General features: G+C 38.9%; 3 protein-coding genes across 11 annotated transcripts in view; 1 reads left to right on the top strand and 2 right to left on the bottom strand.

Annotated features, from left to right (window-relative positions):
* The window catches only part of LOC109483959, a 31,474-nt gene extending 26,669 nt beyond the window's left edge, over positions 1–4,805 (top strand). For both annotated transcript variants that reach the window (XM_019787110.1, XM_019787109.1), the window contains exons 27-32: positions 127–433; positions 2,225–2,370; positions 2,693–2,742; positions 3,224–3,382; positions 3,838–3,921; positions 4,219–4,805. In XM_019787110.1, the coding sequence (XP_019642669.1) occupies positions 127–433; positions 2,225–2,370; positions 2,693–2,742; positions 3,224–3,382; positions 3,838–3,921; positions 4,219–4,298 (826 nt within the window). In that variant the 3' untranslated portion in view covers positions 4,299–4,805. The remainder of the gene's footprint in view (positions 1–126; positions 434–2,224; positions 2,371–2,692; positions 2,743–3,223; positions 3,383–3,837; positions 3,922–4,218) is intronic.
* Positions 4,806–5,742: 937 nt separating this feature from the next.
* On the bottom strand, positions 5,743–15,050 carry LOC109483967. 8 transcript variants are annotated; one of them, XM_019787124.1, is made up of 7 exons: positions 14,999–15,020; positions 13,775–13,831; positions 11,447–11,514; positions 9,794–9,875; positions 9,153–9,230; positions 8,648–8,905; positions 5,743–8,241 (listed from the first exon to the last, which is right to left on the bottom strand). In XM_019787124.1, exons 4-7 carry the CDS (start codon positions 9,843–9,845, stop codon positions 7,718–7,720), a joined length of 912 nt encoding a protein of 303 aa, XP_019642683.1. In that variant the 5' UTR covers positions 9,846–9,875; positions 11,447–11,514; positions 13,775–13,831; positions 14,999–15,020; the 3' UTR covers positions 5,743–7,717. The 8 variants fall into 8 exon arrangements, with proteins under 8 accessions (XP_019642683.1, XP_019642681.1, XP_019642677.1 ...); XM_019787122.1 differs by lacking the exon at positions 14,999–15,020 and adding an exon at positions 14,757–14,788; XM_019787118.1 differs by lacking the exon at positions 13,775–13,831 and having other exon boundaries at positions 14,999–15,050.
* Positions 15,051–18,101: 3,051 nt separating this feature from the next.
* The window catches only part of LOC109483899 (crossover junction endonuclease EME1-like), a 27,080-nt gene continuing 18,490 nt past the window's right edge, over positions 18,102–26,691 (bottom strand). Inside the window, exons 11-13 of the mRNA XM_019787038.1 lie at positions 19,711–19,900; positions 18,748–18,804; positions 18,102–18,170 (exon numbers count right to left, since the gene is read on the bottom strand). Of these exons, the coding sequence (XP_019642597.1) occupies positions 18,102–18,170; positions 18,748–18,804; positions 19,711–19,900 (316 nt within the window). The remainder of the gene's footprint in view (positions 18,171–18,747; positions 18,805–19,710; positions 19,901–26,691) is intronic.

Here is a 26,691-nt window from a genome sequence, read left to right as displayed (position 1 = left end):
TTTATAAGTTAGATATTAAAATAGTGTAATTGATTAATTAAGTTAATAAAACAAAATCAGGGCCAAAATAGTCTGTGGCTAGCTATCCACAGGTAAAAGATTATTAATCTTATTCTGTATTTTCAGGCGCAGCAAAGCACTAATGGAGGAAGCCAACTTCATGTATCGAGCAAGGAATGCAAACCGGTTCATTGTAGGTTTGTATGGGGTGTGCATCGAAGACACCTTCACAGCTATGATCATGGAGTTCATGGCCAATGGGTCTGTAGGGGACCTACTGTCCCGTGTCAAACATGTGCCCTGGGCCTTGAAGTGGAGAATCCTTCAAGAAACCATCCTGGGGATGAACTTCCTCCACTCCCTGGATCCACAGATCATCCACCGTGACCTCAAGGTCCAGAATGTCCTATTGGATGAAGACTTTCATGCAAAGGTATGTAAGATTCCAAGTTATTGTATATAGTAAGTGATTGTAGGACTTTCATTTTTTTTGTACATATATAGCATTCAAGCAGAATATACACATCAAAATGTTATAGTCCAGTATTTAGTCTACCAACGGGCGTTACACGTGCTCGGTGGGTAGAGTGCTGGCGCCTTGCACTTGGTAGACCGAGTTCGATCATATGGTCATGTCTTCCTAAGCCTTTGAAAAAATGTTATATTCGAACTCATGGTTTAAGCAATCTTCATTTGCGAAAGAGTATGGGAGTTAAACACACACTATGGCCATTGCACTGGACCCTGCTAATACGAGTGATTACAGAACTGTGGGGCCGGACGGCTACAGAAACAGAGATGGGGGCTACTCTATGCACCATAAGTAGGTGCCGGGTGGAACTTTGAATTTTCTAGAAATAAATGCAGTAGCTAACATTTCACAACAAGAGTTCCGAGATCTCATACCTCCATGAAATATGGGCTTGATATGTAAATGTAATTTTTTCTTTAATTACGCAAATGACCTCTGCATTAACATAATATATGCATCGTGATGTTAACTTTTGATTAACTTAAAGATGTCCCAAGTATGACATTCCCATCATTCACCATTGAGAAATCATAGATTTTTTGCATTAATTATGCAAATTAGGTCATCATTTGCATAATTAGTATCTGTTGATGTTCCATCTGCCATAGGTTACATACATTACATGTATGAAAGTTCTATAATGTAAAACACTGTAATTATAGAATTTCCTCATTAATTATGCAAATAAAGTCCTCATTTGCATAATTTGCAGTTAATTATGTACATCTCTCTGTCAGATACCTACATACCAAAAATGATGAAAATACGCTGTTCATACCTGGACTTATTGGCTTTCAAAGATTTCGCCCGAAAGTCCCCTGCAGTTCCTGAACAAGCTGGTAGGGGGACCAAACCCACACCACTTATTTCTGACAGGAAAAGCTATCTGTCACCAAAAATTCAAGACCATAGCATGTTCAGGGCAGACACCACATTTGCGTTGCGCAGTAGAGGCCTCAAAATGGGAACACGATTGTAGTGCCTAGTTAATACCTTTGAAAACCTTTTTTTCTCTTGAAATTTTTGGTCCATTTTGGAGATTTTTGGGCTGGAAGGCACAGGTAGGGTCTAAACTTTCCTACATTGGTCAAGTTTTGTTTATTTCACCAGTTTAGTGGGCGTAGTGAGAGATGTGAGTGGTTAGGTCTTGTCTGGCCAGGCGGATGGATACCATGGAAAATGTAGGTCAAAGTTGAGGTTTTTTTACTATCATCAGCTGTGGCGGGAATTTGAGGTGGTCAACCCCCTGTTTCCTTTCTATTTTTGGGAATCAGACCCTTGTTGCTACCTGGTGCAGAAAAATTTTTGAGATTGGAGTATGGGCAAGTACTTTCATGAGGTGTTGAAATAGTGTATTTAAGCATGTGTTCCTATGGCAAGATCTAATAGTACTGTCTGCCCTTCAGGACCAAAGATACAAAAACCGGAAGTTCTGCTGCAGTACCAAGGTCATCCACCAGGAGGCCCATATTTGACCTTGACCTTTGTCTTCCTAAGACTTATCAGCATACCAAATATCATCACAATCCATAAAGGCGTTATGAAGTTATGCTGACTACAAAGTTGCGGAAACACACACAGACACACACACAGACACACAGACACACAGACATACGCCGCCAAAAACAATACCTCCATTATTCATGGAGGTAAAAATCATGTGTGTATCATGTTTCCTACCATTTCTTGCAGATATCAGACTTTGGTTTGGCAGAGTACAAGCCACTCACAAGCATTGGAGATGAGAAGGGGAATCTGTGTGGGACCATCACACACATCGCACCAGAACATTTCAAGGATCCATACATGAAGGCAGGGGCGAAGTTCGATGCATACAGGTAAAAATTACAAGAAAATAATAGATTAATATGCAAACTATTGAATGATGTACATTGATATTAGAAATTACTTGGGTTAAGCCATGCGTTTACTAATATCTGAATTTATAAATGACAAGAAATTGATGTGGTGATGAGATGCATGTAAGATATGAAGACTGCAGTTAACTTTCTTTTGTTATAGTAGGCTTGCATGAAAAGACAAAATTGAATGCACGATGTACTTTCAAGACAATTTGTTCAAATATAAAGTTTCCTGAGTCCGATACGTATATTATCTACTACATATGTAATTAACTTATCAATAATGCCTCCCCTTTAGCTTTGGAATATTCATCTGGGAGGTCCTAACAGGAAAAAGGCCATATCGAGGTTAGTGACTTAGAATGTACTATTGGTACTGCCACTGGTAATTTCTGTTCATTGCCCAAGTTTCGTTCTTTTGTATGAGTGACGTATGAGTGACTAATGGCAGTTTCTTTTATTTCATTATTATCTATTTGAGTTCCAAAAAAAAAGTAAATTAATTAGATCACTGAAAGTTCCCTCCTTTAATTGCACTATATCTAAGAAGACATTTCTTGAATAAAATGTTTAAAACAATAGAGTTGATAAGGGAAAACTGAGACTGAAACAGTCAGTACATTGACAGTACATGATATGAAGTTTGTCCTTCATAAGAAGACATCTCAGTTGTATAGAGATTTTAGGAAGAAAACAACTGTTATTTTCATGTACATCTTGTTTACACAATGTTGATACAGGTAATATGGTGGGTACAGATAATGATTTTCTGTAGATTAAACAGTCTTTTGTACAATGACAAATACTATCCTTGTGATTCTTGTTACAGAAATTGGCATTGGTGGGATCATCAGGGAACGAGTCATGGAAGGAAGACGTCCTGACAAAAAGCACATCCCGAGAGAAGGCCCTAATGAGCTTTCTTTCTTCGTCCACTTGATGGAGAAGTGTTGGGATCAGGATCCCCAGAACAGGCCTACATTTAGAGGTCAGTGACTGTTAGATGTATGGTTAATTTAACTGATCCAGAACAATCTGCGGAGGTCAGTTTGTTGTTTTGAAACATCATGATTGAGGTGTAGGAGTCTGTAAAATTCTGCCATTCTTATTTAAACATGTACGTTGTTAATACGGCAAAGCTTGATTTTATCTAAAGGTTTGTTAAAGTCATCAAACATCGATATCTGGTTACTTTGTTCTGGTTCTTTGTTCTGGTTAGTTTGTACTTAACTAACTTTTAAGATATTACAAAAGCAGCAACATTCACTGCCATGTTTTGGCATAGAATATCAAATGATTTAGCTTAGGCAAAGGACAGAAAGAAGAGATGGAAAAATTACATCAGGCACAATTTCCTTTTATTCAGAAACTGTCATCTCACTAATGGCACTTGTGTATGGTACAAATGTAGTTTATAATAATCATGATATTCTGTTTTATCAGAACTTGGAGAGCAGGTAAAGATAGTGACACAGAAAACGAATGCCCAGGTCGCTCAGGCAATTCAAGATGTGCTGAAGGAGCAAGGTACATTAAACTTTCCATTCATTTATTGCAGACATTCAATAATCCGTTGAATTCCTACCAGTGTAATCCATAAAAGGTTTAACACGGTGCAATCAATTTACAGTTTCATTTTGGATCCTGATGATTTACCTCATAAGGATTTCGAGGCCTTCGTTGGTAGAAGTTGTAGTTTAAAAGCTTTATGCAAATATCATCATGACAAAGTCGTACTGCAATTGCTCCATAACTATTAACTGTATTAAGCTGTAGATTGATACTTAACCTACATTTTAATAAAATTATTCATTTTTGCTCCAGGTGAGGTGGACAGCACACATCAAAGTCAGAGACTTGATGGAAGATTAGCAAGTCTTGTGAGAAAACTTGGCCTCGGCTAATATTGGAAGCAAATTAAAAGTGAAGAACATTACTTTGGTTCAACTACAAAATGTAATTTAGTAGCTATATTATCTATTCATAGACTGAGGCTATAACTATGGTTTGGTTTTGAAATAAGCTATGTATGATTTTCCGAATTAAGATACATTGTATATACCCAAACAAATTGGCTTGACACAGTTGTACTTGTATATACAATGAGATGCAATGTTGTTATTATGTCATGTGTATGTATGCGTCATGTAAATTTAAAAAATGCTAAAACATTTGAAAAAAAAAATCAAACTTGGAAATCGTTTCACAAAACAATGACTATACTTCATTTGGCACTGATTTGTTTTCAATGAGCATATTTACCTTGTAAATATTATGTGATACACAATGTAATCATAGTAAACGCATGGTGACTAGGTCAGACCACATAGCTTGTTAACGTTAGGCCGCAACATCTGTTATGTAATAGTATGTTTATCAGAGTTGTAACTGACACTGTTAACTGATTCCCGTTCCTAATTACCTTCGCCAAGAAGGTTATGTTTTCAGGGGCGTTCGTGTATGTGTGTGTGTGTGTGTGTGTGTGTGTGTGTGTGTGTGTCAACACGATAACTTGAGAAGGGCATGATGGATTGTCTTGATACTTGGTAGGTGGGTAGGTCTTGATGAGACCTCAAAATGATTAGATTTTGGACCCCCTAGTGGCTTGTTATGGTACTGCAGCTGAAGTTTCGGTTTTGATATCTCAAGATCCAGACATGCTATGGTAATGAAATTTGGATGGTAGGTAGCTCTTGTGCTGGGGAAGAAGTGACGTGAGTTTAGGCCCCCTAGCGGCTTGCTCTAGAACTGCAGGGGGGTTTAAAGGACAAATGTTTAAAAGAGGATAACTCGAACCGATTGATGGATCATCGTGATTTTTGGTATGTAGGTAGCTTAAGTGATGCTTGACATAATGATATTACAATTATGCGAATATTGATGTAATTTGCATAATTAATGAGGAAATTCTATAAATCAGCTGCATTCCATGATAGGAAGTTCAAGCTTGTAACATATGTTATTAAGAACGAGAGAAACACAGGCAAATATTGTTTATGCAAATGAAGACTTAATTTGCATAATTAATGAGAAAATGTTATAATTGCATAGTGGTAACTGCCTGGAATTTCATACTTGGGGTGTTTGAAAGTTAAGTGAAGGTGAACATAATTAAACATAACTTATTCAAATAAGGACCACATTTGCATAATTTATGAGAAAATGGCATTCTTTGTTAATATAAGACTGTCTTTTGGTGGAGAATATGATCAACAGACTGATATAATTCATGCAATTGAGGATCCTATTTGCATAATCAGGGTGATTAGTATATTTCTTATTCATAAAGGCTAACATCATTTGGCGAAGGTATGAGATCGTGGAACTCTAGTTGCTTATTTTCTTGTTTTGAGGGCTAGCCCTTTATGATAGCATCTGGCTAGTTGGGCAGTCCTGACTGTATATATCTGTTTGTACAGTCTAATAAATAAAATCAATATGATATTGAGTTAAATCCAGCATTTGTTGTGCTATTAATGCTTCTACAGCAAACTGAATGGATCCCGGAATATCTGAAATTTGAAACTTTTTAATACACTTTGTGTATTAGAATATTGACTTCATAGCATCAGCAACACAATCGTATTGCAGTATAAAATGTTGGAAATTTGCTACTTACATAGAAGTTAAGAAAAGAGAATATTCAATTGTAAAATTGTGTTAAAGTGTACAAATTTGATAATAAATGACCATTATCCATCAGATAAGAACTTTGTTTTATTGATATATGCATGAAATTGTTCCCACATGGTGTAAGAAGGAAGTAATCCAGTTGCTAAATGTAAGGAGACAAAAAAGCGACAATTCTATTGTCTGTGTCATTTCATAGGTAGCGATCATTGACACCTTTAATTGGAAGTGTACATTTTATCAAATCCTTCTCCTGCTATTGGTTTTCAAGACTAACAAAGATCACCATCACCACCATGGAGTTATCATTTCAATGCCCAAACTGTCATATTTCCGCTGTTTATTTCCACTTAATGTTTATTGGGCTGGTTTGCACCTGCTTATATTGAAAACAACAGGTGTTGGAGAATAGATTATAGATACAAAGTGTGTTTCTTGTTCTGTACAGCCTGAGTAGCATGACAGTTTGGGCAGCAATTTTACTTGACTGTGACTCAACTGCATAGTTGACCTTGGCTCCTAGTCTATTAAAAGTGTGATCATTACGAAAAATCACCCTAAGTAAAATTTAATGAGGCGCATATGCATATGTACAAATGTGCTTACTAAACACTCCAGAAAGAGGATAATATGCAATGGGAAATATAACGGCAATCGATGAACTTTTACAGCGATTGTAATCCATTGAATATGAACATTTAGACACATCATTGCATTTCTACACGTTAACTTTTAAATTAAGTGGATATCATCCATGAAATCGAGTAAAGGTAGATTTGATTAAATTTGTACATATTTTAATTACAGTAACAGTTATCCAAGACAGCCTTTTCTGTAACAAGGCAGTTGAACAGGAGAAAAGTTGTTTTCTTTCCCACTAGACCCACAAGAAGTGCCAGAACACGTATGTTAACCCCTTTTAGAGTTAAAACATCAGCATTTAGTCACACATACATCCCCAGGCTAGTCATTATTTGGAATAAGTTAGGCTCAGACCTCCGTGGTACTGGTGAGCGAGCAGCTCATCAGTCGGATATTATATCATTTGAGCACAAACTACTTAAGGCCACCTACAACCCTACAACAGATTTAACACACATTACAGTCTTGACCTGCCATGTACTTGGACCACTTCTTGTGGGTGTAGTTCTTGTATTGCTTCTAGACCACACTAAGACTTGTTTATACGACTTATCAGATATATTTGAATTATGCTTAACCTTCTATTTCGATTACCTAGTATTCTATGTATTCTTATACCTGTTGTTATTGACTATGTAAACTTTGATGTTGTATATGTGCTTATGTATGGGGGAGAGCAACTTGTACAGGTGCGTACTGTTTTGGCCCCCCTTTCACTTTGTGAAAAATCAAAATAAACAAACAAACAAACAAATAAACAGACATGCATAAGAAAAACCACAGCAAAATAGTATTTTAACTACAGGTCACTGCAATTTCGATAGCGATGGCTCTCTGAATTATTAACATGGCTCCAATTTTCAATACGTGCATGCACACAATGGATTCCTGTAAATTGTGTAAAAGTTTAGAATGTAAAAGAGAGGCCGGGACCCTCTTTTCTGACAAAGCCTGAAGCATCATCATTCAGGATATTGCCTACGTAGTTTGCTTGATAACTACGTTGAGTTTTGATTTGCCTAAGATACTTGATCCTTACTTGAGTTATACATCACTGGTTGTTTGAATCTTCACACTGCTTATCTACGACATTGTAGTACTCAATCATCGGCACCTTAGTTTCTGCTCCAGGACGAGAACCGTCATTAGTAGATGAAGTGAGACTTCGGTGAGACCTCGTCGCTCCAGATCCAATGGCAGAGTCAGTGTCGTTATTTTGCAAGCTTCTACGTTCAATATTTTTAGCTTTCATTTCTAATTCTCTTTCGAGGCGATCATTTTCTTCTTTTAGAGCTAGGTAACGCCTACGCACTTCCAACTTTTCTGCCCTTTTCACTTCATAATCCATGTCATGGAGTAGGGCCCTATATTCTGGATCAGATTTAGGATCTTTAGATTTGACCACCTGCTGCTCATACTGGTCATTGCTCTCAACCAACTCTCTAGCATAATCATCATGATACAACATACTAGCGTATGTTTCTGACTTGGCAACAATGCTCTTCGATCTGGTTTGAGAAGCATCAATACCCGCTGAGAGTTGATAATACATATTGGGTTTCTTGTTGAAATCCCCTGCAGTGAGAGAAAAGTTATTTGATTAATGCATTAATGTTAATGCAGACGTGTATCCATTGAATCACCGCAAATTGTTCAAAACAATGTGTACAAGGGTTTCAGGGAATTGTCACTAAATACTATCATTCGGCAAACATACATTTCATCCACAGACATTAGACAAGTGGATAACGTACCAGGGAGTATCGGAACTTTCTGTCGTGTATAACTGTTGTAAAATGTACAGGGGCTATATATACTTTACTGGTTTGCCCATGATCATTACTACATATTATATTGTCATGCTATTGTAGCCCTATTCAATTCGATAATTAGATACTTATAATTAGAAAGTTGTAAACGAAGAAGCAGTTCAGTGGGAATTATAATTCATGCCCAATTTCAACTTGTTAACTAACCTTACCTCTCTTTTTCCGAAGTTTTTCTGACACATCCTTGTGACCAATCTCAGAAACAATCATTTCCAGCTGCTCCCAGGTGGCCCCACTCCCGTTTTTAACCTGCCATTTCCAAAGCATTTTGTAACAACACGGTCGTGGGTCCTCTCGACATTTCAGTGCTATTGTGTTGATTTCAGGATCTGTAAGTCCAAGCCGATACCCAAGTTCCATCCATTTATAACACATGTTGTTCACAATGGTATCAAAAGCCAGTCTGGGATCTGCAACCAGAAGATGGATTCTATGAATCCTAAAATATTACTTTTGTTTTTATGCTTGTTGGTGACTTAGCCTGAGCTAATAAAATGCTTCGACTGCGAATTAAAAAAAAAAGAAAGATCTTGCTATTTATCATGTCAATATATTTATGCTATCAGAACGTGAATGTATTTCCCGTCTTTGCAGTTACTAAATTACATGTCCAAATACAGATAAATTCAGTTCAAGTTGATTGACCAGGGTACCTACTTAATAAGAAGACGTCTGATATTTTGCTGATCCTAAGATCACTACAGCTGGGGGCAACGAGGGACATGTTCTTGTAACCTGAAACGAAATTAGAGACTGGGGAATTTGATGCTTATTTCTGCGTACTTACACGGTACGCCTTGGACCATAAACATGACTTATTAACATGTCGACAAACCTTCAATGGCTCAAGAGGCTCAACTGATGTTGTTGATAAATTGTGTAGATGTAGTCATTATATAATTACGCACTCATTTTAGCATGAAGATGCAATTCAAAGTGACCGTCATAATGCCTTAAAATGCTGTGAAGGTAAAATTGTAACCTTTTAAAAATTCTTAAACATGATTTCTGTACTTTTAAAAGAAAATTATAGAAGTATTGCTTCACAAGATAACTAATTTATGTCCATAATCAACTTGATCATCTATCAATTTCTTACTATTATAAGACGATGAAAACTTTACAAATGAATTATGGTATAAATGTTACCTTATCATGTTTCATCATGTTCTCAGGACATCTCTAGCTTGCCGTCAATTAATATTACCTTGGTAGCTTCAGTTCACAAATGTTAATAGAACAAAGTTAGTATAGCCTTATAGTCTGCAGAAAAAGGGCAATAACATGGACAACAACACCATTGTCTTCCTCGGCATCTACGTCTCCATCAACCGTACTCGCTTCTGCCATATTCCTCTTAAATGTTGAGGTGTCCTCCAACTTGAAGAAGTAGAAAAAAAGCAAATTACTTTTAAATATATTTTGTTGACATAATAAGACGTAGTGTACCGCCCATAACACCAGTGAAAATACTTTAATTTGCGATTGATATGTATCTTAGTTTACATGTATCATGCATGGTACTACGCCACGTCAAATGCTCAACGAGCTGGCGATTCAAACCTCAAAAACACACACAAAAAAGATGTAGCTATCATAGCAAATTTTAAGTAAATCTCATTTGTGACTCTCAAAGTAATCTGTTAGTGTTTTGCTTAAACTTTCACCGAAGTGAAAGAATGTAAAATACAATCCTTGCAGTTAGAAATAACTTTATTAAATACAGTAACTATCTTTACATCAAATACTCTTAAGGCAATAGTGAGGACAAGTGGACAAATGTTCAAGAGTGTTGCAACATAATATTGCTCTTTACGTTCTACATCGATGTGGCAACCTTAAACTAACAGCTCATCGGATCTTTTAGTGCCGCTAACTTTTCTTCATGTAACAAACAAGAGCTGCGTTATCGTGGAATTCTCCTTACTCATATGGCGCTTGGTTATAGTCGCCATTTGACACCTGTTCCGCTTTTCTGGTCCAAACATACTTGTCCACTTAAAACGAATGCAAAAAAGGAGGTGTTTTTTTCCAATTGAGGCATAAGGAGAAACCAATAGTCTTGGATGAAAGAGTACCTTTCGCTGTCCAACTGTAAATTTTAGCAATCCGTACATATTAGCCAACGCTCACTAATGATCTGTATAGCGCTTGTCACGAAAATGGGGGCAAGGTCAAACCTACAAGGCTCAGCTCAGGCTGTGTGTAGTACAAGTCAATATGTACATGTATTACTTGATATGTTACTGACAGGTACTTTCCAAAGGTCATCGGGTCATTTTGGGCCCGCGCCAACAAACAAGAAGCCTGCACTTCGAAGCTGGGGGAAAAACAAGTGACAGATGGGATTCCCCTGATTATGACTCATTGAGTCGCCATTTTACACATTCACCCGTCAAAAACATGTAGAAATTTTTGTTTCAACTGTCTCTGGCAGCCAGCATTAAAGGGTTCAAAACATTGTCTATTCTTTGGATATCAAAGGGCAAAAAAAAAAAAGGTGAACCATATGCATTTGTTTTATTTCGGTATGACTGTGTCATGCGTTTCATGAATGGAAGTAATGGTTGGGTATTACAGGGCGAGGTACCAGGTAAAAATGGGTACTTTCCAAAGGTCATCGGTCATTTTGGGCCAGCACTTCGAAGCTGGGGAAAAACAAGTGACGGATGGGATTCCCCTGGTCGGACATGAAGTCAGTTATTTGCTGTAAACAGTGAACATTGAGGCGATTTGGGCTTGCGCCAACAAACCAAGATATTACAGGGCGAAATGAATAAAGTAATCATGTACAGAATTGGAAGGACAGAATGTCAGTTCTTCTCTGTAAACTACAAATATAAGAAGGAGTAAACAAGAAGAAGCTACGGGGGAATCACAGCGTGTCGAGTACGTGCACATGTATATTTACTTGTACGTATGTACATGACCACTTGCACATGTATACTTACACACTGGAACGCTGCAGTCGAGGTGCATAGTGGCCAAGACGATGGTTGTCAATTCAGTCGAAATTACTCTGAAAAAAATGTACGAATCTGCATCAATAGATATGACATCACAGTGTGTTTATGGCTGCTGTCGAGGGAAAATGACAGCTTCTAACATCAAACTAAACATCAAAAGCGCAGGCGAAACTTTTCATAGAACAGACAGATAAGAAAAGAGTATTAACACTAGAGAGGCCAACATTTGCTTGGGAGCAAATACAGCATATTTCAGTCCATCTCCCTCCCACGCAAAAGTGGACTATTCCAAACTTACCCCAGTGTAAAACTGGCAAAGATTCTCAAATAAATGAATTATATAGTAGCTATGTAATTGAGATCAAAGATGCAAGAACAAGCACATTGTATCTCGAAAGCTTTACTAGTCTTATTACAGGTATGCAAATACTAACAATGATGAGATTTGATACATTTTGAAGGTCTTAGGCACATAAAATTGAATGTGTGGGTCATTCCGTACGACTTACGTGCAATGTGACCTCAGGTAACCCGCAATGGAACAGGTGTTCCATGGCCAACGGCAGATGGAACAGGCCATTCTTTAGATAGAACATGGAACGGGTATAGCACTTTTGGCCCTTTTTTGCTGAAAATAGCCATTAAAGTCCCCCAAATGAGTCATTTGGAAGTGGTGTATGCCAAATATGTGACTGCTATTCTGTAGACACATGTTCAAGGTACCCTTATACCGAATTTCAGATCATTTGGCTGTAAAACCAGGGCTCAGGATCCAAAAATCCCAAAAAATTTTTGGCGAAAAATGCCCCAAAAAACCTTCATAAAAATTTTTCAAAGGCATGTATCAAAAAAATGAAAAAAACGCCTGGGGGTATTGGCTCACTCTACCTCCATGCCAAATTTTAAGTCATTTGGCTGAATGATGGCGGAGTTGAATCCCTTTGACTGTGTGGCAGGAGAAGGAGAAGAAGAAGGAGAAGAAACATCAGAGAACACAATATATTTCATCCATACCATGGTATGGACTGAAATATAATAAAAACGTATTCGTCAAGGAATAATAGACCTTCTATCAAGAAAAATTGACACGCGTGTTTGTACTCGTACGCATGTCTTTACTATTTACGATATGCTAGGTTATAGGGAGTTTCTAGGTTATAGGGAGTAACTAAAAATTAAAATACCGTCATTGCAAAGCAAGGGCAACTTATGGGAACCCCCCAGTTCCAAGTCACACTCCTGGGACTGGAGTCGGCTTTTTGCCTTCGAATTCTTCCGCTTTACCATCCCTCTTTCGTCGCTATACTAAATGTCAAAAGTTGTTAGACCTATTCTGCCTTCTTGAGAGTAGTAGCGTTGTTTATGAAAGCTTAAAAATGAGCATAGTGCTACATGGACGTAGCTTTCTGGCTGTGGGTAGCTGTATCGCTTTAAATGTGAAAGTGAAAACTAACGGTGAGATCATGTCTGTAAACAGGACACAAAAAAAAGACGTCATTAGGTTCACATTTAGTGTCTGCGAAATGCCTAGTAGTCGTATAACATTACATTCGGTGTTGTGACGAGTACATGCCCAGCAACATGCCGTACTTACGGTAGGAAACAGGAAAGCGAACAGAGACGAGGTGCGTAGTTGACCGAAGGCTGGCGCACTAACTAGTATAAACACACCGTTAGTAGCCAGGTACATGTACATGTACTAGGTGATCAATGTTTGCATAGGCCAGCCAGGCTTGACGTCAGACCAAATGCTGGCCCAAAGACTTTTGCATGAACATTTGCCCAAGTGCTTACTCTTGCATGGCTTAATTAATTATTATTTTTTACCTTCACCAAACCCAACCCTTTACTCAAGCCAAGAGACTCACCACAATTCGTACGGATCACGTTGACGTTGTGCCCTTTTTTATTTGTCCGCTTTATCGTGAGTAGAATGACGATTGGAAAGGCCCAGCACATGTTTTTTCCGTTTAAATATTTTTTTATTATCTGGAACTATATGGTAACAAATCGTACATTATCAGACAACAGTCTAATGCTAACGCTTAATTCGTATATTTTCTGTTACGAAAATACTTATAACAACAAGCCTAAGTTTAATTAGATGACGTCATCTCCATCATACCCAGACCCGTTTTGAACGTGTAGGTTCCACAGGTCATAGGTTGAGTGCCTTCGAGCATGCGCAAACACTTTTGAAGCCTGTGAGTAACAGATGGGATTCCCCTGATCATGACTCATGATATTTAAATGTGCGGAGTCGCCATGTAACAACAACAAAAACAAAAAAGATATCGATGAAGGACCTCTTACAATTTTTGTCTCACCTGTCTGGTATCCAATTTCTTTTCATGCTTGTGGTTTACAGAACTAAAATGGAAAGAAAGTATCAGTTACAGTCCGGTGCCATACATAGTAATGTCAGCCCATCGTCGAACTATGGATCCGTCTTAAGATAAATGCAAACATTTTGTAAGGCTTAGTTTCAACAATTTCTGGGACAAATTTTTTTTGCACATAGACGATATTATCTTGATGCATGCAAGCTATGTGTTTGTTTCCTAGATTAGATCGCCTTTTATATCGAGGCATGTGCATCGAGGAATATAGCTAGCCCCCTTATGGACCTATCCTGCTACGGTCCTGGGGGCCTTCACCCCACCAGGATAAGGAGGGAGGCGATACACGGAGAAGGAGCTGTCTGAACTGGGAATGCGCTAGAAAAACATTGAGAGAGAAGCCCAGAACAGAGCTAGATGGAGGAAAATCGTCGATGGCCTATGCTCCACACCTATCAAAAATAGGGACTATCCTACATTTGACCCTTGATATTTCTACTAGGGAGTTTTCACAACGCATGGGATCGGATTATTCAAACCTCGGGTAGATCAGTAATATGCTGTAATTGCAAAGCGAGAGCGACTCATAGGAATCCCCTTACCCTAGGCAAGGACTGGAGTCGCCATTTTACGCTTTACCGCCCCACTTGTATCCGCCACACTGTCAAAAGTTGTTAGAGATATTTTGCTTTCTTAAGAGTGGCAGCTTTATTAAAATCATTATCAAAACTTAAGAAGAGCACATTGCTACATGGACTACCTTAAGCTTTCTGGCTAAGAATAGCTGCATCGCTTTAAATGTGAAAGTGAAAACTAACGGTGAGATCATGTCTGTAAATAGGACACACAAAAATACGTCATTGGCTCACATTTAGTGTCTGCGAAATGTCTAGTAGCCGTATAACATTACATTCGGTGTTGTGACGAGTACATGCCCAGCAACATGCCGTACTTACGAGTAGGAAACAGGAGCGCGAACAGAGACGAGGTGCGTAGTTGACCGAGGGCTGGCGCACTATACCTTTAGTAGCCAGGTACTACAAGTAACAGGTAGGAGCCGATCAATGTTTGAATAGGCCAGGCGTGACGTAAGACCAAATGCTGGCCCAAAGAAGTGTCCATGAACGTTTTTCCAAGTACTCACCTTAGTTTTTTCTACCTTCACATAAACAATCGTTTACCCAAGCAAGAGACTTACCACAACTCGTTCGGCCGCGGATCACGTTAACGTTGTGCTCTTTTTGTTTTTCGGTGAGTGAAATGACGAATGGAAATCCCCTTACTTTCGGCCTTAGTGGCTGTTTGTTGTTGAAAAGCATTTTTGTCAGTCTAAAGGACAAGTCCACTGAGTAGGCTATGTGAACTAAAACCATTTATTTAAGTCACTCAAATTCGCCATTTTGTCACCCTCCCCGCTTTACTACCTATATAACGCCTTAGGTCTCTGATACAAAATAGTTAAAGGCTTTTATATCCTCCAGTTTAACAGTTTGATGTGCGTAAAGGGGCGACATCAATACGGAACTGGCGGCAAAACTGTAGCTGACATTACTGTAAAAATACTTTTCAATTCTGCCTCAGAAGATATTACAAAAAATGCTTATAGGTCGTATATGGTTTTATGTAATGTTTCGCATTCGTCGTGTCGCATAATATAGGACGATACCCTTCTAACACCCCATATTACTGGTGTCCAAACCTGCTTCTAAGACAGGAGAATCTTACATGTACATCTACAATTCGTTAAGCTGATTATGGCATAAATTTGTTCAAGTACATGTACATGTACATGGTATAACTTTTTTGCGGAGCCCAACAATTGTTGTTCTGCACATACAGTAACATCTATATAGCACCCTGTATAGGTACGATTTGGGTAGCCTCCTTCGCAGTCTTGTTGGGCGTCGGCGTTATTTTTTCTCTGAGCGACACGAGTAATATGCGGCCGCGAGGGACGATTTGCTGCCGAGGGAGTTTTTGCCACGGAGAGAAGGCTTCGCGCTCCAACTCTATGAAAGGCTGGCTTAATCCGAGGTCCTTTGTAGTCGCCGACTGCAAGCAGTCTTGTTGCAGCGCGAAACCTTCTCTCCGTGGCAAAAACTCCCTCGGCAGCAAATCGTCCCTCGCGGCCGCATATTACTCGCGTCGCTCAGAGAAAAAATAACGCCGACGCCCAACAAGACTGCGAAGGAGGCTACGATTTGGGGGTATTTCTCGTGTAAGGAGGGCAATGTACCACATGTATGGAAATGCCTTAGTTTTAAACTACATTGTATTAAAGGGATGTGCAAATGTATTACTTTAGTTACGACGACTATCACAATAGATTTATCTGCCTTTTATTGATAAGTTTTTCATTACTTTCTACTGTGATCTTTATTGTTTCTGGTACAAGGTGTACATGTACGACACTTTCATGGTTGTAAGTTTAGGACTGTTATTCAGTGGGTATCCATTTGGGAGTCTGAAAACAAGAAATCATTTACAACTCTATCCAGTAAATGCTGCTTTTATTTCTCAATAATATCTATTAGGTAATGTTAGATGACTACTGCTTTTAAAACTGAACTGACAAGTCTAAATATTAGTAACTACAAACTTTGTGAAAGGTATTGAAATTCATATGTGAGCAGTGACTGAAATTTATTGGGTTACAGTGCAAGAAGTATCAAAACATGATTTACTGAATTTGATTAAAAAGAATGATGTAATTAAACTACTTTCATATTTTCTTTAAAGGTAGATCTACAAGTTATAATCTACTATAATTTCATGGAACTAAGGCTTCTATTGTGTTCACGATAATGTAAAATTATAATAACTCTATGTCAAATTCCATGTAACAAAAATTCTGAGGTACACAATGATTGCATTTCAGAGACAATCCTTCGAATTACTGACTGCAGAAAGTACGAAATAGCAAAGACTCTTGATACAGTAATTTGAGTTTAACACATGCATACATGTGTATATTGCTGTATACCTAAACCCACATTTAGGTTCAGGTCCGGATTCAAGTCCAGAGGTTTAGGTTCAGTTCCTGACTTGTAAGTCTGGACCTAAACCCATGGCATATACAAAGTTGCATGTTGGCAACCTTGCAATGTTGTCTGGGCGAAACTTTGGCCACATAACATGGAGGCTGACATTTGACAACGCACCATGGCAATGTTTTCTTCATTTTGCAGCACAGATTTTGTAATCTATGGCAAGTTTTAGGTGGTTTGGAAAGAAAAGGGGTATGTGACATGGTTTTTTTTTTTAACAAGTCTGGAATCGGTTCTTGACTGTTAGTTTTTTTTGGACTTGAACCATTCCTAGAACCATTCTTTCCTAGAACTATTGCAGAGTGGAACTCTCTGTCACAAAGTACAGTAGGGGCATTGTCAATAGATAGCTTTAAACAATGTCTAGAGCTAGAAGTTCAAGGGTTAGGTGCAACAAGTCGATCGGTGTAATATAGCCAGCTGCCGCCGCGCCGCGTGCCTGCGAAGCTGGTGTGTTATGCCGAAAGGCGGTTATACCGGCTATACAGATACAGAACCTAAACGTTTTTACAAGTCCGGAACTGGTCCAGCGAACCGGTATACATCACTATGCATTAGGGCTGCGGACCGGTACACTGTACCGGTCCAATACCGTAAAAATCGTTTCGGTACAGGTCCAAAATACCGGATCATGAAGTAACGAGTATATACCGAAATAGCTTTACACCATGTATATGACTAAAGATAGGTAAATCCTACCACAAAGACGAAAAATTAGCACTGGAAAAGACGTAAACACCGTCGATTGATTTGAGATCCTCAGTCTCACGAGACATTGCGAGAGTGTGGCTGATCCAGGGTTGTGAATAAAGATACTGACAAGTTGTCAACACTATATTATTGTTTCTGTGTCATGATTGAAAAAGTGAAGAACACGTGTTAATTTGTCAAATTGTTCAGGTACAGGTACAGGTCCGGACCTGTACCTAAACCTCTGTACCGGTACCTGTACCTGTACCTGATGTTACGTTTAGGTACGCAGCCCTACTATGCATAATATATACTAGTTGAGACATCCTTTTGGTAAAGATTCTGTGCCTATACCGAGATTAAGATGTACTGTGTAGGAGTCTCTCACTGTCATGGGAGGTTAACAACGTGTGAAGTCTCCTGGACACCTCAGGACCGATTCTCCTCGAAGTAGCCAACACACCCGCTCCTCTTCTCACCTTCATAAGAAAAGAACACTTCTTACAACATTGTCTTACAGCAGTGGTAGAAATACTTTTTTAGTGTTTTATTCAAATAAGGAACTTATTTGCATAATTTATGCAAAATTGTGATTCTCCTGGAGGTAGCCAACACACCTGCTCCTCTTCTCACCTTAATGACAACAGAACACTTCTTACAACATTGTCTTACAGCAGTGGTAGAAATCCTTTTTTTAGTGTTTTATTCAAATAAGGACCTTATTTGCATAATTTATGAGAAAATGTGATTCTCCACGAGGTGGCCAACACACCTGCTCCTCTTCTCACCTTAATGACAACAGAACACTTCTTATAACATTGTCTTACAGCAGTGGTAGAAATACCTTTTTAGTGTTTTATTCAAATAAGGACCTTATTTACATAATTTATGCAAAATTGTGATTCTCCTGGAGGTAGCCAACACACCCCGTCCTCTTCTCACCTTAATGACAACAGAACACTTCTTACAACATTGTCTTACAGCAGTGGTAGAAATACCTTTTTAGTGTTTTATTCAAATAAGGACCTTATTTGCATAATTTATGAGAAAATGTGATTCTCCTAGAGGTAGCCAACACACCTGCTCCTCTTCTCACCTTCATAAGAAAAGAACACTATTTCAACACTGTCTTACAGGAAATTTTTGTGTGAAAACACAGCATGTTCTCGAGTCAATTATACAAGTGAGGAGGAGTCTTAAATGTTCTTACCATGATATCTTTGAGTAGCATCTGTGCCTCTTTTTCTGTGGAACACCTTTCATATGCCTATAAAAAAGGAGAATTCATTAAACAGTTTGGTTATAGCTAGATTTTCAACACCTTAACCTATGTACATAACGTCAACCTACAGGATAGAGGCAATTAGGGGGCTGCCATCAAGCCTCAGCTCAAGCATGTACAATCATATGTCTAACCCTCAGGCCTCGGAAGATGGGGAACAACACATGTTAAACCGGGAAGTGAGTTTGAGTGCAGATTCCTACCTACCCAAAATAATTTCATCAGTTTGATAGAACATGATACTGGGATTTTCTTATACACAACCAGGTATTCTTCCTAACTTGCCTACATTTCGATGTCTATCAGGCACCTTCCTCAGAGCTTCTGACTGGAGTTCTGCTTCTCGCCGCTACTATATCTAGAGGGATACAAACTTAGCCACGTTTGGGACTGTGTTCTCACCGCAAAAGCCTATCGGCTACATATAGCAGCAAGAAGCTGTACTCCAGTCAGCAGCTCCAAGGAAGGTGTCTAATACACATCGAAATGAAAGCAAGGTAGGAAGAATAATGTCCTGGTTGTGTGTAAGAAAATCCCGATATCCCAGGAACAGATTCTCAAGGATTGTCAGAACCGGACTTCTTTGCATGAGGGATTAAAGAGGCCATCTACATCAGGGCACTATAACCAACCCTCAACAGAGACGGGGGGCACCACAGACTTTCTGCAACCTTTGATCAACTGCTCATGGAGTCACGTGTGTTATCTGCGTTACGTCACGGAAGCGGTGGATTGTCCATTCCTTGACAAAGACTGGAGTTGTGCAGTCGAAAATTTGGGTGAGTCCAACTTGTTGTGTTGGATATTGCAGTTTAAACTTGCTTGATAATGATTTCTACCAACACAGATGAACTTTCAAGATATGGATAGCGAGTGTGCAGATCCTAATACCTGCAGCAGCAGCTGTGGTGAGGGGTACTCTGCCACGATGGCTGCAGACATTTCTGGGCTGACGTTCCTCATCTGTTGGATGTGTCTCTGCCACACCTTCAGCAGACCCCGCCCCTCCCTGTCCACCTTCACACAGTTGGCTGCGTTACTCTCGATGTGGAACGAGAAGGTAGACTCGTCTCTCTGTCTCCTGGGTTGGTTGCAAAGAGAAAATGTAGCTTGAAGAGCACACAAGAGCCCAAAGGAGAACAAGAAATAGCGATACCTTCAAGTACCAGAGTTATCAACCAAGGATTGAGGTGTTCAAGAATGCATTCTTTCCTAGAACTATCGCAGAGTGGAACTTGCTGTCACCAAGTACAGTAGGGGCATTGTCATTAGAGAGATTTAAACAATGTCTAGAGTTAGAAGATCAAGGGTTAGGTGTAACAAGTCGATCGGTGCAATGTAGCCAGCTGCCACCACGCCACGTGCCTGCGAAGCTGGTGTGTTATGCCGAAAGGCGGTTATACCGGCGGCTATACTGATACTAGTACAGATACACATAATATATATAATATAATCATGTTATATCATCTCCAAGCTGTCCTTGAGTAGGCTTGGAGCTGTAAGCATTTCATCTCTTTATTTCATTTTATCAGTTGAGTAGATCAAACACAAGTCTGTGGCCTGTCTTTCAGGTGTCCCCAAGTACATAAAAAGAAGACATATATACTGAAGCAATAAAACAATCATATCTTTTTTTTACATAATTAAAATCAAAAAACACAGGACTATGTTCAGAACAAGATTTTGTGTTCTGGTTGACACTCTAATGATGTATTTTAGGGCTCGAAATTCATTTTTGGGAATAGGAGCACAGGTGCACCCAACCTAAAAAATTAGGTGCAGAAAAAAAAATTTGGGTGCACCATATAAAACAAAACACAACAAGAGTTCCACGATCTCATACCTTCGCCAAATGATGTTAACCCTTTGCGGTTGAAGAATTATACAATTTTCATAATTGATTTTGCAATAAGATCCTCATTAATTTGCATGGGTTATATCAGTTGATCATATTCTCCACCCAATGACAGTCTTATCTTAACAAAAAGGCTATAATAGCACTTCCTCATAAATTATGCAAATGAGGTCATGATTTGAATAAATTATGTTTATTGATGTTCGCCTTCACTTAACTTCCAAATGTGGCAAGTACGAAATTCCCAGCAGTTACAACCATGAAATTATAACAATTTTCCATTAATTATGCAAATTAGGTCTTCATTTACATAATCTATATCCTCAGATGTTTTTTTTCATTCTCAATTACATGTCACAAGTGTTTCATAGTCCTATTATCGAAAAAAAGCAGATTTTTAGAATTTCCTCATTAATTATGTAAATTAGCTCCTGATTTGCATAATTGTCATTTGATTATGTCAAGCATCCCTTCAGCTACCTACATACCAAAAATCACGACAATCCATTAACCGGTTCTTGAGTTATCATCCTTCGAAAATTTTTCAACAAATTATCCTGCAGTTCCAGAACAAGCCGCTAGGGGGCTCAAACTCATGTCACTTCTTCCCTACCCCAAGAGCTATCTACCAACCAAAATTCGTGACCCTAGCATGTCCAGATCGCGAGATATGAAAACCGGAAGTTCTGCTGCAGTACCAACAAAAGCCGCCAGGAGGCCCAAAATCTAATCATTTCTAGGTCTCATCAAGACCTACCCACATGCCAAGTTTCATGACAATGCATACTAAGCTTCTTGAGTTATGCTGTTCACAGACAGACAGACAGACGGACAAACGCTACTGAAAACATAACCTTCTTGGCGAAGGTAATTATTAGAGATCGATCTTACTGTTTCTCTTCTGAGCTTGAATCCAAAATGGGAGCTTTAAAACTTCAAAATCTTATACAAGTACTACAACAAAGATTTTATTATGTTACTGACACTTAGATGCCAAGAATATCCTATAGACTATTATACATTCACAATCATTTAATATGCACAAAAATGCACGGAAGGCCTTGAGGACAAGGCATAAGTAGAGGCGTGTGAGGTAACGGCAGAGTGCTTGACTCAGAACCAAGGGGTCCCGGGTTCGAGTCCTTGTGATTGTGTGCCGTCACCACGTCTTGTGAATACATGTTGGAATAAATAAAAAGAGGCCGTTAGTAAGCAGGGACGCCGTATAGTAGCGATATGTCAAATTCTACAACCAGTGACCTCTCTATACATGATGTATGAACTAATAAACTGTTGGATGTACCGACTACTAAGTATATAATACAACTCAAAAAACAACAACAAAACTTAAACAAAGAGTGTGCGTAATAGAATATCAAGGTCTGCTTCTGCTGTCCATGGCAACAAAATGCCACACGTTATAATTATAAACATTTAGTGTGCTTAGGCCACACCAATTTAATTTGTTGGTTCTCGGATTTTTTCAGAAAAAATATGAAGCAACAGGGCGAAAAAAAATAAAAATAAAAACAGGTCTAGGCATCCTATTATAGCCCCAAATGATACAATATGAGCCATGAAGTCAACAAAAAAGACTGGGTTAAAATTTAAAGTATAAATTTTGAACTTTTAATTAAACCACTGCATTGATAGATGGAAAAAACTGTAACAACTAGGAAGAAAAGGAATTTCCTCAACTGTTGGGGGCAAAATATGAGCATTTTTTAGTTGATTCATGATCAGAACCAGAATCTTTTTTTTTTTTTGCAAATCAGAAAAAAATGAAGAGGCGAATCCGAGAACCAACAAATTAAATTGGTGTGGCCTTAGATACATGTACAAACAGCCACATAGACAATATCCATTTGGGTCAGATAGCTGAGGAAGACTGAGTGATTCAGTCGAAAATTTCTGGTGAGTCAAATTTTGAATTGGAGAAAAGTTTAAGTTTTTCATAATGTAATTTACCAACTCAGATGAACTTTCATGCTGATAGACAATCTCCAGCTTAGGATCAGTGAGTTTGCATTGCAGTGGGGGTTTACATCACAGACAGTGTTTACCTCAAAGTATTAAAAGTATGGTGTACCCAAAACGTATTGTTGTGCAAATATAATCAAGGAAAGCACAGAAACTCCCGAGGAGAAGCCTACTGTAGTTAAATCCCAAGATTCTGCTAAGATATTTATCAGGGACAAACTAAGCCTAGTCCGCAGACACAAACCGAACAGAGGACTATCGCGTACCTCAAAGAGTCTTTGAGGTATAAAATTACATCTTTACATCAAAAACAGGCGCCATACCGCCATCATCTTTGTGCCACATGGCTGCCAAAGAACTTACGTCGCTCATCTGTATATGTTGAAAACAACTAAGTCTTACCGGTATTGCAAGAGCAAAGGAGCTTAATCGGCAAACACAAATCAAACCGAGGACTAGGTCTTAAGTATACATCAAACTAAGAGGTATAGACTACTACACCGCACCTCCACATCAGAACCACAACCAGTCGTCATATTGTCAAGACCTGTGGAACCCACGGACGAAAAAACTTTTAATCAGTGTTCGAAATACCTGTCTGCAGTCTGCAATCTGCAGATAGATTTCAAAGATTGCAGAAGAAAAATTTATACAATCTGCAATTTTGCAGAAGGAAAAATTGGCACTTGGGATTTGGCACTCTTGGCCCCAAGGACAGACAACACTGAAGCTCCTTATCTGAATCAACAGGAGCTTCTTCACTAATTTGCATCAACCTTGTCTTGACTTGTCTATCTTTTGTTTCTTTTGGACTTCCAAACATTTGTCTTCACTAATTTGCATATTAATCAATAGTTCATGCTTATAAACCTGCAAGATTGTAGTATGGAGGCTTGTGTATTTGCAGAAAGTATTTCCAAATTGCAGAACAAAATTTTGACTCTTCTGCAATATTGCAGAGCGCTGAAAAAAAGTATTTCGACCACTGCCTGTGGAACCCACGGACGAAAAAACTTCAGTTAATTCTCTACTGTGGACTATCCTACGTCGTTCGATATGGCAGATCTCTCCGAAGCCAGTATGATGCCAGCCAGTCTGGATGTCGGCCCACGGGAAGCTTACTTACTTACACAAGCTGACGGAGTTGGACATCTCCGCATCACCTACCGCTGTGAGGAAGGCTGCGGTAAGGACCTTGATGACTACCTGACTGTGGTATCCGATCCCGCGGCTGAGAACGGACAAATAGACAACATCGACCCCGACCACGGCGAACCGAACTGTGATATAGAAATTTGTCAGGATGACATGGAGGTTTGGGAGACTGACTCGGAAGAGACAAAACCAAAAACAGCTTTTAGCAACAACAGTGGTATCACAGTCACCTTGGCAGGGAGTGACCACGTACCCGAGAAAGGCGTACACACTTCAACCGTAGTTGTGGATAACACTAGTAACATCAGTGACACCCGACATGGACTTTATCAAAATCCGAGTTGCGAGCAAGACACTCGAAACCCAAACCTTGTCTACACGCAACATGACATAAGCCTAAATCCAATGTACATGTTGTACCAACAAGACACGCAGGACCCGAGCCCGATGTATGTGCCGAACACGAGTCAGGACTATGCCCAAAGCACCGGCAACTCTAATCAGATAAACGAGCCAAACGTTCGCATAGAACCGGCCTCCGGACTGGCTAATAGTAATGACGACTCCTGCAGTATCCAGCCTTGTACACCTCAACACCACGGTACTGTACATGTAGCTGATGGTAGGGATGATAACATGCCTACAGCTAATTCGGGTTTTCTTGAAGGTAACAGTACGATACCAAGAAGCGGGCATTCAGCGAATTGTCGTCCTCCGAATCAGAGAATCCACAGCGCCTTGATTCCAAATCCGATGTATATGCGAAATGTTCGCCCTCGAGAAAAAACTTGCGGTAAGATTTATGAAATTGCTCTGCTCTGCGTTTTCCGTTATGTATTTCTGTGTCATTTTTCTATAAGTATAACAGTTTTCGTGCCAAAGAAAGTGAAAAGCTGTCTCTTATCTTTCTTGCTTAGGCCACACCAATTCAATTTCTTGGTTAACGGATTTTTCTACAAAAATAATGGAGCGGGCGGGCGAAAAATAAATAAAAATAAAAACAGGCCTAGGCATCCTATTATGGCCCAATATGGTACGATAGGAGCCATGAAGTCAACACACCAGGGTGGTTCAAAATTTTGACAATGAATTTTGAACTTTTAATGATACCACTGCATTGAAAGATGGAATGACTTTAACAAGAAGTATGAAAAGGACTGTTTTCAACGTTCACGGCAAAATATGAGCATTTTGCAGTTGATTCTGAATTTTTATTTTTATTTGCAAATCAGAAAAAAATGAAGCGGCGAATCCGTTAACCAAGAAATTAAATTGGTGTGGCCTTATTCTGTAGAATGCAGTGTAGTATTAGGCGTAGTCTCTCATACCAGTGTATTTTCTTTTTCCATCCATGTTGTTTGTAGCTGCAATTAGACAGGTGGCATATATTTGCAATAAACTTTTAATATGATAGTTTTTGCATTTTATTTCCAGTATTTCAATGGTGCAGGTACCGACGGGCTGGCGTTCTTTTGGTAGTAACCGCCATCTTGGTGGCATTGGGCTTCTGTGTGACCTCGGCTGGGTTGTACTTCAATACCAACGTCCCTGGTGTTGAAAAGGCAAGATTTGTCTCATGTTTGCTTGTTTGTTTGTTTGTTCTTTAAAACTCACAGCAAATGCTTCTTCATTTCACTGAATGATGAAACCTTGTAGTCTCAAGCAAACTCCTTTACTGTGTAAAATTGGCATATCTGTAAAAACGATGTTCAAGGTGAATTCGCCAGCCATACAGTGAAAATTATGGTTTGCTAACTACTATTATCACCAAATATTATGAATATACTATTACACCCAATCCCAAGTCATAACCGGTAAAAAAGCTCGCCAACCCTATATAATTATTGTGTACCTGACACATAACCTTCTCGACAAAGGTAAATAATACTTACCTTGCGTCCCGTGAGTTCATATTATTATAACTCATATTGAGGGATTGACCTACTAGTAGGTCTTGTATGATTTGTTCAAACTTAATGAAGATGATTTTAACTCTCTTTCCATTCTACAGGTAACCACAGCTATAGTAACCAACACCTACGGTCCTGACATTGCCTGCTGCAGTACTAGTTTTGCTGCGAAACAAATAGATAATCTTACCACTGAGTGGACGGTGAGTTTCGTTTTAAGCTATTTGTATTTCTCATCTTTATGTAAAACTGCATAACAAAAATGGAAACGTTGTGGATGTATACATGATTGTAAGAACAAAAAAAGGTGAAAAAATGGTCCCGTTTCTGACACCGACATGGAGGTGAACGCAGCTATTTATATTTCTCACGCGTTTTCCTGATTCTAGTGATGTTTTGATACATGTAATACTAGAAGTAGATAATAGATTCTTGTAGATAATACCTACCCAATACAAGAAACATATATAAAAACTTGCCAATACATTTTGAAAGAAAAAAATCTTTATATAATGAGGCCTTTTAGGATACAAATGAAAGACACTGACATGGCTTCAGCTACAGCCGCTCACTTCTTTGATAAAAGAACTTTATTGCACAATTGCACATGGTACAATGTATGGAAAAGTACAAAAAAGAAAGGTATTGAAGAAGACCAAATGTAGAACAAGAAGCCATAGGCGACAATCCTCCGTGAAGTTTTATATATTTCAACAAAAACAATCCCAAGCGTCAACGCCAGACCTACTGTGCAGACATTATAATTAGGCAACGGTTAATACAATGAGGGTGCGTCACAAGCATAAAACATAAAAAGACCTAAATCCATTACTGCTCTCAGGGCGTGTAAAGATACTGTGCTTCAACAAGTTCGAAGTTCATTTTAATTACACACACACAATCATTGCATATTCACATAAAGATCAGACTATCATGGTCGTGTCACTATTAAGAGGGTCTGTATGGGGGGGG

This window comes from Branchiostoma belcheri, unplaced genomic scaffold (assembly GCF_001625305.1).
Source record: "Branchiostoma belcheri isolate BF01 breed outbred unplaced genomic scaffold, Haploidv18h27 scaffold67, whole genome shotgun sequence".
Taxonomy (NCBI): domain Eukaryota; kingdom Metazoa; phylum Chordata; class Leptocardii; order Amphioxiformes; family Branchiostomatidae; genus Branchiostoma; species Branchiostoma belcheri.
Note: the sequence above shows the minus strand (reverse complement) of the source record. Positions and strands in the feature narration are given on the sequence as shown.